This window comes from Fomitiporia mediterranea (genome assembly GCF_000271605.1).
Source record: "Fomitiporia mediterranea MF3/22 unplaced genomic scaffold FOMMEscaffold_4, whole genome shotgun sequence".
Taxonomy (NCBI): domain Eukaryota; kingdom Fungi; phylum Basidiomycota; class Agaricomycetes; order Hymenochaetales; family Hymenochaetaceae; genus Fomitiporia; species Fomitiporia mediterranea.
The window spans coordinates 3813666-3828576 of record NW_006760389.1 but is presented as its reverse complement, the minus strand read 5'-3'; the positions used below and the strand labels follow the sequence as shown (position 1 = coordinate 3828576).

The following is a 14911-nucleotide window of genomic DNA, read 5'->3' as shown; positions in this document are numbered from 1 at the left end:
TCTTATAAGAATTTAATACTAATCTACACCTATTAAAAAAGCCACTCTTATATTAATAACTTCTGTGGTTACATAGATATGAGACTACAAAATTATGTATATAAAGTATAGTGTAACTTCCTTTGTATACATTACACAGACTCAATTCTTGGATATACTGTAAATATATAAGCTCTACTATTATTACAGTATTAAGAGTTTAGAGTATCATAAATCTTAGTCAGAGGAAACTGTTGTATTTTTTATTAACAAATAGTACACAAATACACAAGTAATTGATATATTTAACATTGCATTTGTGTTATGAATGAGTTCCAACTAAATTTACATTAATTTTAAAGGAATAATGAAGAAATTTGGTTAAGAATTGAGTAAGATACAGAGGAAAGTGTGTGCTCACTGTATGAGACAGTGAGCTCAAGGTGTAGCAGATGGGGAGGGCACAGTTGCCATATAGGGCACTCAGCATACTTATTTTATTTTATTTTATTTTGACTTAGAATTTTTTTGTACATTTAAGTCTAGTATTATTAACAGTACAGGGAAATAATGAAAAAGGGGCCTAATTAGAAGGACTATAAGGGTCTTATACCCCCTCTAATTAGGTTCTGTAGAGTATGTACCTTAGGTGCTTACAGTCCGACAACAGTGGTACAGGATAATTTATCTTGTTAAAAATAGCACACAGAAATAAGAGGACTATAGCTGTTTGGAAATTAGATGATGTCGAGCTCTCGCCCAGGTAGATAGGAATAAAGCGCCTTGTATCAGGCCAACTTGATGACTTTCTGCAAGTCCATGATTGACCATAACTGCTTTTCCCGTCCGGATAATTCGGAGAGACATGACGGCTGTTACACCCTTTCAAACCCATCCATGTCTGTTTATCCACAAAATTTTTCCTCATATTGCGCTTAAACCTGGTTATTTAGATACTCCGACTTTCGTGACATAGATTAATACTGATTCTCCGATGTTACTGTCCGAATATTTCGCACCAAGGTTCCGGCATTAACGCTGAACTCTTGCTTTTGACCGTCTAATACCTACTTTTCCTGTCTGTATAAATACAGCGTCTATTGAGACTACATTTACAATAAACCCAAGACCAAGATGCAATTCTCTACTACCCTTCTCTATGTTAGCCTTGTAGTCAGTTCAGTGTCTGCATCGCTCTTCACTAGACAGGAGCAGGACCTCCCAGGTGAAGTTCAATTTTCTATCAAATATCCTGTCTGCAGCTTGAACTCACTTTGGATTTGTAAATTCCCATTCCATACTGAGTAGGATGTGCTAAGACTTGCATAGGAAATGCCCTCTCTGGCAGTGGGTGTGGAACAACAGATGCCAAGTGCCTGTGCAGCAACAACTCGTTCATTAGCAATATCTTGTTGTGTTTTGCTAGCTCATGCGGAGCACCAGATCAGACAACTGCAACAAGCTTTTTGCAGAAGCAGTGTGCAAGCATTGGAATCACCATTCCGACAAATAAGGAATAAGTGCCACAGAGCAGCTTCTGGAAATTGTTGGTGGTATGTGGCACATCCTAGTACATTTGTTTTGGAGCCTTTATTGACTCCCTTCCAGTTTGCTGGTGTTGGTGCTGTGGGTGGGCATCATTGTAGTGATTAGTTAAGAAATTGTATATCCTGCAGAGAATAGCAGAGACTGAGTGTTGTTTGACTGGATAGAAACCTCTTTCGTCGAGCTCGTCCTGTTTCTTGTATTTGGATACCTGCACAGTTCAAGAAGGCCATGCTTTGAAGGGAAAGCAAATTCAAAGCAACGATGGTCCACACCTTATCTTATCCATACGTGCACATTTCTGAAAATCGCACCGGTGACCAAAGTGTTATCGCACGAAAATACTCAGCAATGTGCAGGCGGAGTATTATGGCCTGGTTGGGAAAATCATGACTGAGCTGTCCTAGGCCTAGAATGCCCAGTGAGCGGAGATCCATAGTCTACAATTTTATATTACACTATCGATATTGATTTGACTGATACCTTACAACAATGTAGAGCCTAGCCCTGGTTCCAATAGATTTCCATCAAGTAACGGATGCCGACCTTGTACGGAGTGAACCCTTGTCGCCGCATGAGATGAGTTCTTAAAGTCCGAGTTTGATACACAGAAGAGAAGGCCTGACCGGAATGAGACGGGTGGACGTGTGAATACGTAGGTTATGAATTATACGTTAGATCACTCCCTGGATGCTCATCATCGTGCTTTGGAACACTCTCGTGCAGATACGGAGATCACTATTAGTACTATAAATAATGGTAGAAGAGTTATCGCCATGCACGTTCGTCGCTTTCGTCGGTCGAGAGTTTCGGTCGGAGATATTCACAGTCTGAGTAATAGTCGATGCTTAGTGAGCTTGGTGTGGTCGAGTCAAACCTTGAAACGATTGGGAACGGCCGCACGCCACCGACGAGGTACTCAGCATTTCGGTTGGCTTGGGCGATGCACCGCGGAGAAGTTCATTGTAAAGATAGATTCGGAAGACAGGGTCGCATTGCGGCCGAAACGAATTGTACGTGACTTGGATAATAGCGTCATAGATCACGAATAGCAAACGAATCTGTTGTAGTGCTTTTGGTGAGTAAGAGACATTTTTGAGGGATTTTATTTGTTCGCCACGACGATTTATCAAAGACCAAGAGAGTTCCAAGTAATGAGGGACGGGACGAATCCGGTTTTACGCGAGAGGACTTTGGAAGCGGCGCGGCGTCGGCCGTGACCTAGTAACCCCAACGCATATAGTGACCTCAGCTCAGCGTATTTAACCCTCCACCCTCGTTTCATTGCACTTGTCCCTCGACCTCCATCTCCCACTCATCAATCTCATCTAGTACTCATACCTGCAACATGGTAAGTCTGCACATCATAAGACAGATATGGTAAGCTCGCATCGATCGCTGACGATATGTGTTGGCTTTCAGGTCATCAAAGTCGGTATTAACGGGTAAGCTGTCTGACTTCGCCCACCCCGGAAATGTAGCCTTGTTCGGTATTTTGATACACACCTCTTTCGTGTTTCTCATATGTCAGGTTCGGTGAGTAACGATTTTTGGTGGTGAGTTTTGAAGAGTTGCTGATTGCCTCGCCGCATGTGTGGCGATAATGCGCAGGTCGTATTGGCCGTATCGTCCTCCGTAATGCTCTTGCATATTCAGAAATCGAAGTCGTTGCAATTAATGAGTGCGTAGTAAAATATCATCATGCTGGTTATCATGCGTTGACAAGAATTCCCGGAATTTGCCTATGTCGATATGTGCTACGCGCATATACTCAGCCCGTTCATTGCACTCGACTATATGGCATACATGTTCAAATATGATACCGTCCACGGACGTTTCAAGGGTGATGTCTCCGCTAAGGACGGCAAGTTCATTGTAAACGGTCACCAGATTACTGTGTTCGCCGAGAAGGACGCGAGTGCGATCAATTGGAAGAGCACTGGAGCAGAGTACATTGTAGAATCAACCGGTGTCTTCACCACCACTGAAAAGTACGGAGTCATACTTATGGACCTCCATGTCTCGCTAATCACGGATTTTTTCCCGCATATTTAATTAGGGCATCTGCTCACTTGAACGGCGGTGCCAAGAAGGTTATCATCAGCGCTCCGTCGGCTGATGCTCCGATGTTTGTATGTGGCGTGAACTTAGACGCATACAAGCCAGAGTACAAGATTGTATGTACAGGCACTTACAGAAATTTATCAGCAGAGATTGATGAGCTTCATTGCGTTAGATCTCCAATGCTTCTTGCACTACCAACTGTCTGGCACCACTTGCCAAGGCAATTCATGACAAGTTCACGATCGTCGAAGGTCTGATGACGACCGTGCATGCCACCACGGCAACGCAGAAGACTGTTGATGGTCCGTCGATGAAGGACTGGCGTGGTGGTCGTGGTGTAAACGGTAACATCATTCCGTCAAGTACTGGTGCCGCCAAGGCTGTCGGCAAGGTTATACCGTCTCTCAACGGCAAACTCACTGGTATGGCCTTCCGTGTGCCAACAAACGACGTGTCTGTCGTTGACTTAGTCGTCCGCATCGAGAAGGATGCATCTTACGACGAGATCAAAGCCGCGATCAAGGCTGCCTCGGAAAACGAGCTCAAGGGTGTCCTTGCGTACACCGAGGAGGACGTTGTGTCGACTGACTTCATTGGCGAGCCGGCATCGAGTGTGTTCGATGCAAAGGCCGGAATTTCTCTGAATAAGAACTTCGTGAAGCTGATTGCCTGGTACGACAACGAGTGGGGCTACTCGAAGCGTGTTGTTGATCTGCTGGTGTACATTGCGAAGAAGGACCAGGAAGCGGGAGTGTAATCTAGTGTTTTCCCTTTAGACGTCAGTCGTGGCGACTGCTGCAAATACAAGACGCAAGAAGGCAAACAAAACGGTGTCTGACGAAGCCTTTACAAGTACTGTCTGTTTTACATACATTTGTTCGCTAAAATCAAATTTTACTGTGTTGTATGTTTGGTGTACTCACCTGTTGAGCATTACATAATTAACTAAGCTATGACCGTGGGAAGACAAGTCACGGAAGCGGGATACGACCACCTTCATCTCGATCAGCAATTAATCCTAAGGCTGGACACTACCACCAGCACGACTGCACGACCTTCGCTTGCTTTCCTCCCCTCTGCATCTGTATTGTATCACCCTATGTCTCTGTAATTTCTATCCTGCTTCAATCATGTCATCTCACGAGTCTCAACACGAACCGGCGCGTCTCACAATTGAGACCACCTCGATATCAGAGGACGCGTTTCCGGATTTCTCAGACCCAAATCTCTTCTCTGCGAGCAGTCCGGCACTTTCGACAGACTTGTCCGGCGAGGTCCACTCCATGTCCGAGCGTTCCTCTATCGCGTCCCCGGGCGCGTCAAGTTCCCAATCTGCATCGGCAAATTCGTCTGGAAGCAGGTTTCTGTTGAATTTGCCCATGCCCGCGACAAACTCGAGTCAGACAAGCTTTACACTTTCCGAGGTCAGCGTAGGCGGTGACGATGGGGCTTTGGACAGTCTCTCTCCAGACATCGCGTCGGCAGACATCTCAATTTCGGGTATGTGTAGCCTTTCTCCTTTCACTATCACCATGTATCTGATTCATACATCTTCCCTCTTCACAACTGCAAACGGTGCCTTTATGACAATGTCCCGGCCAATGACGCGGCTCTTGGCTAATTGAATCCGGACTGCATGTCGGCGTTCGGAATGCAGCGGATGGCAGCTTCGTCGAGACGACGTCCGGCCCGGCTGCGCGTGAACTAAAACGCAGATATGACCAGCATTTAGGTGTTAATAGGGACATGCGCTCTCCATACGCCATTACGGCGATGATTAATCAACACGGGAAACAGGTAAGCCCGCTGCTGTGCCACTGAACTCTAGTGATTATTTCTCACTGGCTTGTACAGGTTTACCGTGTCGGGTGAGCATCGGATCTCTCTTGTCACACTTGAATACATTACTAATTCTCTATCAAGGATGCGAGCACAAGCTCAAGCTCAAGAACCATCGCCCACACCAGAATTGGAGCTATCTTCATTGAGAACATCGCCGCCCGCATCCCAGGCACAGAGAAAGCGAGTTTCCCGGATGAGTATCACCTCCGTGTTCAAGTACGCACAGCCGCAGCGCGCGCCTGAAGAGGTACGCGCTCCGTCGATGTCTCCCGGGGCCCCTTCAGGCCAGCCGCGGAAATTGCGGAAGCCACGTTCCATTCCGGATCTTACTTCCGCGACGGGAAGTTACTTTGGTGATGCCGTAAATTCTCAGCCACTCTCAGCGACGGGCCGTGCGCATTCACATAGTGTCACGGGTGCGGACATGCCTCGCCCGACGGTTCAGACGGCCGGCGTAGCAGAGACGCCTGCACGGCCTACGGGTGACGTCTTCAGCAACGTGATGGGTTGGTTAGGCGCGCCAGCGTCTCCAATGACGTCCAGTGGCATGACGCCTTCCTCGCACAGCCTATTGACGCCTAGCGACACACCATCACAGTCTCCGCTGGAGGTAGAATGCATAGAGCATCCCTTTGGCCAGAACGTTTCCTTCGACTCACCCTTTAGGAACTCGGCTATTTACCTGCCGTCGGTCATACGGGAGATGCAGTCGTTTGAATCTGCGAAGACTGCCCGTGCAGATCCTCATTCGCGGAGTCTCGACGCAGAAGTGCAGCCGGAGACTCCGCAGCAGCGTCCCGATTCGCTCGATTCACTTGCCTCCACCAGGACAGCCGACATGAACGGCAGTGCAAGAGCAGAATCCATCTCCGAGCCGCGGGCCGTGCCTTCAGAAGCGAGCTGTATGTTCACCCGATATCCGACGGCGGTATTTGACGTGATTCAGAATTATCGCGGACTGCCGATGCTCGACGCGCTTTCTGCGACGTCACGCCAGCCGACAATTAAGATGAGCTTGTCCACTCTGGACGGAGCTGTACCGCGTGACGACCCCCGGTTCGTCATTTGGGGCGAGGTCAGCGCATTGAACGACAGTGCAAGTGCTATTGAAAAGGGGTCACTCCCTGAGAGTGCTTCTGCACGCTCGAGACCGCAGTCACACACATTCTCTGTTCACTCGAGAAAGCGGAGTCTGAAGGGGAAGTCGCATGGACCCTCGGAGGTGCCTGAGCCGTCACCGGAGCGCGGATCTGAGGGCGGCTCGAGTGCTGATGGTGTGGAAAGTGCACAACGCGTGCTTATGGCAGCGACGATCGAGCGGTGGATAGCACAGCTCACGAGCCAATTCGACTATGACGAACTACTGATATTCTACTTGACATATCGGACATACATCGATTCGGTCGACTTATGTCATCTGCTAATATGCCGTTTCCACTGGGCACTCGAGGAACCAATGACTTCGCATGAAGTCATGGTGAAGCAAATCGTGCGCGTACGGACGTTTGTTGCCATTCGGTATTGGTTGCTTACGTTCTTCCGCGTTGATTTCTTACCCAACCGGGAGCTGTGTTTATTGTTCGCCAACTGGTTGAACACTCTATGGAGAGATCCTATTCTGGATAAATATAATGATGCTAGGGTGCGCGTGATTCATTCATCACTTTTTATAATTGGACACTGATTCTGTTTATTCAGAACATTGTCAAAAAGCTGAAGAAGGTAGCAAAGGACTGCAAGGACGCTCATTCGCGCGTGACCAAATCCAGTAAGGAGCCCGAGAAGAAGGGAAAGGTTATGCAGTCGATCGACAAGATCCTGGGAGATCTCTCGAACGGAGTTAACTTCGCTGCAACGCTCCGCAAAGTTAGCGCTGCACAGCATGAAGAAGAGGATTCCGACGTTGATCTGGACTTTAATCCGGATGAGAGCTCGCCCTTCTCTGATGTCGCTGGTGTACAAGGTTTCGCATCTTTTGCGAACCAACTTGGTCCTGGCGACGCGCCGTCGTCGACCGGTGCTGCCCAACCTGGGTCTGAGACGAGCGTTGCTCCTCCCAGCCGTCCGAGCAAGTCGGCGTCCCGAATATTGCTACAGCAACCTCTTCATTTGACGATATTACAGCATGCCCGCACGGTTCAGCCAGGAGCGGCTCTTCCACTAATTGGTGCTCCGTCATCAATGCCCGTTCACCATACCTCGCCTCTTTCTCGCGCAGTCGTCAGAACTATTGGCCGTCTCGGCCGCTGGAAACGCGTTCTAAGCTCACGGGCTCCGGCGACGCCTTTAAGCCCAACTGACGATGGGCCCCATGCATTTGACCTTGAATTGAACGAAGCCGGCGATCTTCTCCACGTGCGAGGTGGGGTCGAACAGTATCTGAAGATGATCGATCCAGCACCCGTGTCGCCAGTATCACCAGTATCACCGGTATCACCTAGTAACAGTATTCCTGAGGTACCACATGTAACCGTATCAAAAGCTTCTAATGGTACACAGGAAGAGCCTCGGCCTTTATCTCCTTCCCCGACCCCGTCACCTCAAGACACGGAACCTGCTACAAGAACACCGCTAGCATCACGTGCTGAGCTCCGACCTGACAGTCCTGCCTCCAATGGGGACGTTACTTTGTCTCAGAGCCCAGCAGGAGGCTTTGTGCATAAGTCTCTGTCTCGCGTACGCTCCTCGGAGCCTGCAGAATCGATTCGGTCTGGTTCATCTGGTTCCCTTCGTTCGTTCGAGACTACGTCGTTCTTGGGTAATCCTATTCCTAGGCAAGAGCGGTTGTTCCCTGATGTAGTGTCTATTGACGATCTTGACTATCTGTCCGATAACTCGTCTGAGAAGAGTGGACCAGCTATGCCACCTGGTCTTCGCCCCACGAAGCGGTTGCCGAACCGTCGCGACTTCGAGTTCGTGCATCGTTCAGTTGACAGTGTCTCATCCATGGGGATAATTTCCAGAGCTTCCGTTGCCATGTCGGAGCAGCCAGATTCTGCACGTTCGTCAGTCTCATCACCGCGGGGACTCGGAAACGCCTTGCAACAGTGGCAGGTAAACGCGTTGATTGACGATCTTTCTGATGATGAGGGAGATGCAGGTGACGCGGAAGCTGCACTTCGCCGACTTGAAGGACAGATTAATCCGAATAAGCAGCGGCATAAGGAAGCGAAGGTAGATGGGTGGGTACGAACTATCCAAGAGCGGATGGCCGCTGGTGATTTTGGTGACGAACAGCCTCGGAATTTGTTCCCTGATGAAGAAGAAGACGATGACGATGCTACGTATGTTTCTGATGAAGAGTACGGTTCGGAGAACAGGAGGCAAGATGCTTCGATCTCCGAGGAGGATGCGACGGTGTCTCTCCCGCGGTCATCGTCAGATTCTGAACGTCCGACCGACCTGTCGATGGGGACCAATGGACATATTGGTCTAGAGCCTGTTACGCCAACTCCGAGGCAGACACAGCACCAGATGAATGCTCATGTTGGACACCCTACATCCGAGGCGAAGCCTAGGATCGACGAAGCTGTGCCAGAAGAGATACTTCTCAGCCGTCTCCCGTCCCGTAATACGACTAATGAACCAAATCCGAAATCCTCACCACCTCAGGGTGCGGGCCATCCTACGTTCTCCATCGCGAAAGTACCATCTACTCCATCTCATCGCTCCTTCATCCTACACTTCCGAGCTGAATTGCTAGCACAACACTTCGCCGTCATCGACAAAGAGATCTTCCTCGGAATCAAGTTTGAAGAACTCGTTTCTGATGAATGGTTGTCCACCACGGAAGATTTCAATGTACGAGATTGGATGCAATTTTTGCGGGATCGGAGGAGGAAGGCAGAGCTACGTGGGAAGGGTAAGGTTAACGTCCTTTCAGCTGCAAGAGCACGGTTCAACCTTGTTGCGAATTTTGTTGTATCGGAGGTTGCCTTGACTAACCCGCATGACCGAGTATATGTTGTTAGCAAGTTCATTCGAATTGCTTGGGTACGTCGACCTTCTCACGTTATGTTTATTATTTACGCTGACTATTACATCTGAATTTTATTCTATGTGAGCAGAAGGCGTATACTCTGAACAACTTCGCAACACTGGCAGCCATCATCTCGGGTTTAAGCAGCGAATGGGTACGCAAAGCGATGAAGCGATCCTGGAATCGAGTGGGTAGATGGGAGACTCGAGTGTTCGAGGACCTGAGGGCGTTCTGCACGAGCGAGGACGATTTCCGGTATATTCGCCAGGCGATTGCAGCATTAGTAAATGCTAAACCGCTGAGTGCTGGTGCACAAGAGGACTCCACAACAGCGAGCACTGGACCCTCCGATATTGCACCGTCAAGCACGAAGAGCAGAGCTACCGCAGATGGAAAGGCAGATACACCAACTTCGTGTGTCCCATTCATCGGTAAGCGAACTTTATTAACTGTTTCTGTATGTTAATTATCTGACTAACAATATCTCGTCACTCTCGTCATAGGTGTCTATTTATCTCAACTGCACCGCTACAGCCGCCTACCCGATCTCATCGACCCATCTGCACCCACCGAAGCAGTCGAGACAGACCGGGAGACAGGGAACTTCAAATCTCCAGCGCATCCAGAAGTCTTCGATGACCTCCGACCTCTACCTCCATCAATGCAAATTGAGCCACTCATCAACATACAGAAGCAACGGCAAATTGCAGGTGTAATTAAGGCGCTTGTCGCTGGTCAGCATCTCGCGAACAAAGTCGAGGTGGATGTGGATAAGAGGCTACTTTCACGTTGTTTGAAGCTGAGCGCATTGGATTTTGACGGGTTACAACGAATATTGGGTGTTTATTCCGAATACTGAACTCCGAACATTCCCCATGCTGCGCCACGTTCCCCACCACTTCAACACCCCGTTCAATACTTTTGACTTTCGGTTACTTATCTATTTTGATGACCCCTTGTGATGACTGGTCATATGACTAGAATACCACATGCAGCTCGCCTTCCCAAACAAACAAATCAATTTTTTATTTCTTCTTCCCTTTTTTTATTCCTCGCATTTCTCAAACCGACAATACGTACGTACACGAATATTTGACACGAAGTTACTGAAATCTTTTCTCGATTTTTTGGGCTTGCATTGACATACATAGAATTTCTTTCACTTCATTTTCTGCCCTTTCATTTTCTGCTGTTTTAAGTTAATGTGCGGGTATGTTGATGGGATTTTTTTATCATGCTTTCAATCTTCTCGTGCATAGTCCGCTTGATGGCGTCGTTACATTTGCATTTACCTGTTCTGTGTTGCAGATATATATAACCTCCATGTTTTCTTCTTATCACCAATGAATGCACTCTGGAATACTCTATATTGTCTTGGAGCGGGCGCTGTTGGCGATGATAAGACGGGCTTTGGATCGACGTACTTGCCTTATTTAGCGTTCTGCGTAAACTCTTTACGAGCTGTTGTTTCTTTCTTCTTATCAAGTTGCTGTCATGCTACTCCGTTGCGTTGTCTAAGAACTTCTCGAATCCCAGTGACTTTGCAAAGATAACGAGATGAGACAAATCTGCGGAAGCTCGACCGGAGGTTTAGGTATCACAAGCAAATCCGGAGGAAGAAACTTGTAGGAGTAGTTCTACTGCCGACACAAGTGGCCACGCGCACAACCCGTAACGCGTGCGCAAAATTTCCAGAGCTACTTATTCAGAATGTGCCATGATCGGGTTCTCGTATCGTATATAGGTATATCCTTCTTATCTGAAGAGCGTTTCCGGCCCTGGAGCTCCTTGATCCTGTCCCACTCTTAATCCCTGTATCTCTTTTTCTTTCTTTCCCACTTTCTCCCTTCTCGAGCTTACCTTTCTGATTCCTCCGTTGTGCTCTCCGCTCTGGTTTGGTTATCATGACAGACGAATCACGAAATATCGAGTTCAATAATAGCGATCACATCCAGAAACGCAAGAACGATAATGTGGTCAATGTGAATGATGGTGGGGGAGGAAGCATTAGCGAGGAGTTGAGTTCCGTAGATGAGGATGACCGGGAACTGGAAGCGTTGGGATATGTACCGAGTTTTAAGAGGGAGTTTTCGAACCTTGCGACGGTGCGTGTGCTTTTTATACATATTTTCCATGTCATATTATACAGATAGCAGTGAACTCGGACAAAACTAATTTTTTGACATTATGATGTCCTTATTTCGCAGATCAGCTTTGCATTTAGTATCATGGTACGAGTTTCCCCGTCCGTTACGAAACCTTAGGAGGTTTTAGTGAAGTCTGAAATTTTTTGGTTAGGGATTGTGCTCGAGTATCGCGACGACGTTCAATACTCCGCTTACACTCGGCGGACCGTCTTCGGTACGTGGAAGTAACTATGTTGTATACGTGCTGTTTTGGAAGAGAGAGATTGATACGCAAAATGTATGAAGGTAACATGGTGTTGGATCCTCGGTGCATCAATGTGCTTTACGCTAGGTAAGTTGTGATTCGCATTTGCCATAAATTCAATCGAGTCCAAGTCATTGTCTCTAACTGACTGGTCGTCGAGTACAGGCGCATCAATCGCGGAGATTGTTAGCGCGTTCCCAACGTGTGGAGGTCTGTAAGTAGAGCTTGTACAGTTTTGTGAAGAAAAAGCATTGATCTACTTGACCCTCAAGGTATACTGCGTCCGCGCAGCTCTGTCCGCCAAAACGCCGCGCAATCGTCAGTAGTCAACTTCATAAACTCAATAAACCTGCCTCCCTTATCGATTCTGATAACAAGTTTGTTTGATAGGTAGGGTGGGTCGTTGGGTGGCTAAACATCCTTGGTGAGCTATTTGCGCATTTTTGTTATCTTGGTCTGTTTTAAATAGCGCATGTTACACGTTGTAGGCCAAGTAGCCGGCCTCGCGTCGACAGAGTTTGGCTTGGCAAACATGATCTGGGCTGCCGTCTTTCTCGGAAGAAGTGGAGACTTCGAAATTACTCAAGTAAGCATTCATTCCCTGCTCTCGATGTGCTAGAAGTATGGATGGACTGACCTGTATGTATAATAGGGAAAGACAGTTGGACTCTTTACGGGATTGCTTATCCTGCATGGAATACTCGTTCGTATGCCTCGGTTTTGGTCTTTATCGGAGCCCTTTTGAATTCGGAGGAATTTAACTCGCTATGTAGAATTCATTTGCCACGCGTCACCTTGCAATGTTCACCAAAGGATTTGTATTCGTCAACCTTGGAGCGACCATCTGTGAGCTCCATCACACTCTCCTCTCTAAAAATTACTCAATTCAAAACTTATAATAAAATTGGAACTCCACATGATTCAGTGATCATAATCGTGCTCCTCGCTATGACGCCTCGATCAGAAATGCACTCCGCAGCGTACGTCTTCGGCTCGGAAGGAATCACCAACCAAACAGGTGGATGGAATACGGGACTTGCATTCCTTTTTGGATTGCTCAGTGTGCAATGGACGGTACGAAACGTCATTTACATTTCAATGCCCGGATCTGGACGACGGAAGCTAACTTAAAGAATTTATAATCGATTGACCTTAGATGACGGTGAGCATTGAAACAATACATGCATTCAAATTTGCAAATAGAAGTTGATATGTTACGGCAGGACTATGACGCGACGGCCCATATTTCGTAAGGGCTTCTACTTTACTAGTAATTGAAAACCTGTAATTGAATAATGTCGTACAGCGAGGAAGTGAGACGTGCCGCTTACGCTGGTATGTTCGACTTCTTTGGATTTGAATTTGCTCGTCTCTGATGATGTTAATTAGCACCAAGTGCTATTTTCATTGCGGGTGAGCGATTTGGTCAGACATTCAAGAAATAGCACATTGAAATGAACTGCAGTCATTGGTACTGGACTGATCGGGTGGTTGTTTAATATCGTCCTCGTCCTGTGCTCTGGCCCCCTGTACGTGCTCGTTTAATCCTTTCAAATGATAAACGTCTTGCTCAGTGTGTGAAACTAGCGAGAACCTACCAGGTGACTCGCAAAGTGCAGTTCTGCAAATTATGGTTAACAGAATAGGAACGCCAGGGGCACTCTTCCTCTGGGTAGGTTCTTCATTCCAGCAATGTGTCGAATTTACACTTTGTTCGCCACTCATCCTCTTTTGCCTTTCGCAGGCTTTTGTCTGCATGACTGCATTTTTTGTGTGCCAAACTGCTCTACAAGCATGTTCGCGCACCGTATATGCCTTCAGTCGGGATCATGGGCTGCCAGATGGAGGTTTGCTTGGTAGAGTGAGCACCATCACTCAAACGCCTCTTCCTGCAGTCTGGGCAACGACGCTGTTTAGTGTCCTACCTGGCTTACTCGACTTTGCGAGTCCCGTTGCCGCACAAGCGATCTTTTCACTCACAGCGATGGCCTTAGACATTTCGTACATCATTCCGATATTCTTGTACGTTCCTTATGTCCTCGTTAGTGGACGCGGACAGACTGAAAATATTGCTTTCTTTATTTTGCGCAGGCGACGATTTTATCGTAATCATCCTGAAGTCATTTTCAAACCCGGGCCGTTCTACATGGGTCCTGGTCTACTCGGTTGGGCAGCAAACGTCATTTGCATCACCTGGACAATTTTTGTCTCTGTGATTTTCTCTATACCAACCGTTTTGCCTGTCACTCCGCAGAACATGAACTATGCGTCGGTTATTACAGGCGGAGTCGTCATCCTCTCTGGGTGAGTTGACTTTGACATATGCCAATGTCTTTATAAAAGAAACTAACGAATACGTTGTTACTTTATTTCTTCTTTCATTACGGTTGCGGTGCAGATTATGGTACATCCTCGCGTAAGTTCAGTTCTCTTTAACGCCGTGAAGGATCGAGATACTCAATCAATTGCATCGTAGGGCACATCATCATTACAAAGGACCAACATCGAACCTACCACCGGAGGAGCAAGCCAAGATAGACAAGCAGCGCCGATTTGGGGAGGCATGATACAGCACACGAACGTAGTATACAATATGTAGTTTTATGCGTCGTTCCTGATGTTCACTGTCTTCAAGGCAATGCTGGAAGTGATATTAGTGAACAAGGTATACCAGACAGGTTTTCAAAGCTTCTTACTGTCTGCAACTGTGCAACAAGCATGCTAGCTGAACATGTAACCTAGCTCAGTGGCTCTCACAGTTACATTGCCATTGTCAGCTAGGTTGGATTCGGTTTACCATATAATTGTGCATTTAGATCAGCTAACTTGAGCCGACTTGAGACAAGGAACAGCTTCGAGGGATAACAACTCTGTTTAGATGCATATTTTGTCCATGCTGATTATTGTGTTTAAATGCACTGCCATATATTAAGGGGACGATGGCACTATCATTTTCATATACAAGCATACGGTTTGACTAACAGAAAATCCGACTCCCAACAGTAGATTCTAACAGACATCCTATATGCGGCATAATCTACAGCAATATCCTTCAGAAACAGTGAATGCCAGCCCACGACACAAAACAAACACCTATTTATTAGCAGCTAT

The 14911-nt window shown here is 47.3% G+C and overlaps 3 protein-coding genes across 3 annotated transcripts; all 3 read left to right on the top strand.

Moving 5' to 3' along the window:
• Positions 1–2872: 2872 nt before the first annotated feature.
• FOMMEDRAFT_132890 (glyceraldehyde 3-phosphate dehydrogenase) lies at positions 2873–4345 on the top strand (the record flags this gene model as incomplete). The annotated part of the gene is made up of 7 exons (XM_007264910.1): positions 2873–2875; positions 2947–2969; positions 3056–3060; positions 3136–3205; positions 3300–3515; positions 3584–3701; positions 3761–4345. 7 exons carry the CDS (start codon positions 2873–2875, stop codon positions 4343–4345), a joined length of 1020 nt encoding a protein of 339 aa, XP_007264972.1.
• A 282-nt stretch (positions 4346–4627) lies between these two features.
• On the top strand, positions 4628–10727 carry FOMMEDRAFT_18803 (ras GEF). The gene is made up of 7 exons (XM_007264909.1): positions 4628–5088; positions 5246–5385; positions 5443–5456; positions 5512–7072; positions 7129–9423; positions 9498–9840; positions 9913–10727. Exons 1-7 carry the CDS (start codon positions 4719–4721, stop codon positions 10266–10268), a joined length of 5079 nt encoding a protein of 1692 aa, XP_007264971.1. The 5' UTR covers positions 4628–4718; the 3' UTR covers positions 10269–10727.
• A 586-nt stretch (positions 10728–11313) lies between these two features.
• Positions 11314–14367, top strand: FOMMEDRAFT_154403 (APC amino acid permease; the record flags this gene model as incomplete). Its single annotated transcript, XM_007264908.1, has 21 exons — positions 11314–11514; positions 11617–11640; positions 11708–11770; positions 11842–11887; positions 11966–12014; positions 12073–12118; positions 12191–12224; positions 12289–12386; positions 12453–12503; positions 12574–12646; positions 12726–12874; positions 12957–12962; positions 13024–13049; positions 13107–13135; positions 13190–13213; positions 13266–13329; positions 13388–13472; positions 13545–13822; positions 13892–14104; positions 14199–14216; positions 14277–14367. The coding sequence occupies 21 exons, from the start codon at positions 11314–11316 to the stop codon at positions 14365–14367; spliced, it is 1668 nt and encodes a 555-aa protein (XP_007264970.1).
• Positions 14368–14911: the final 544 nt, after the last annotated feature.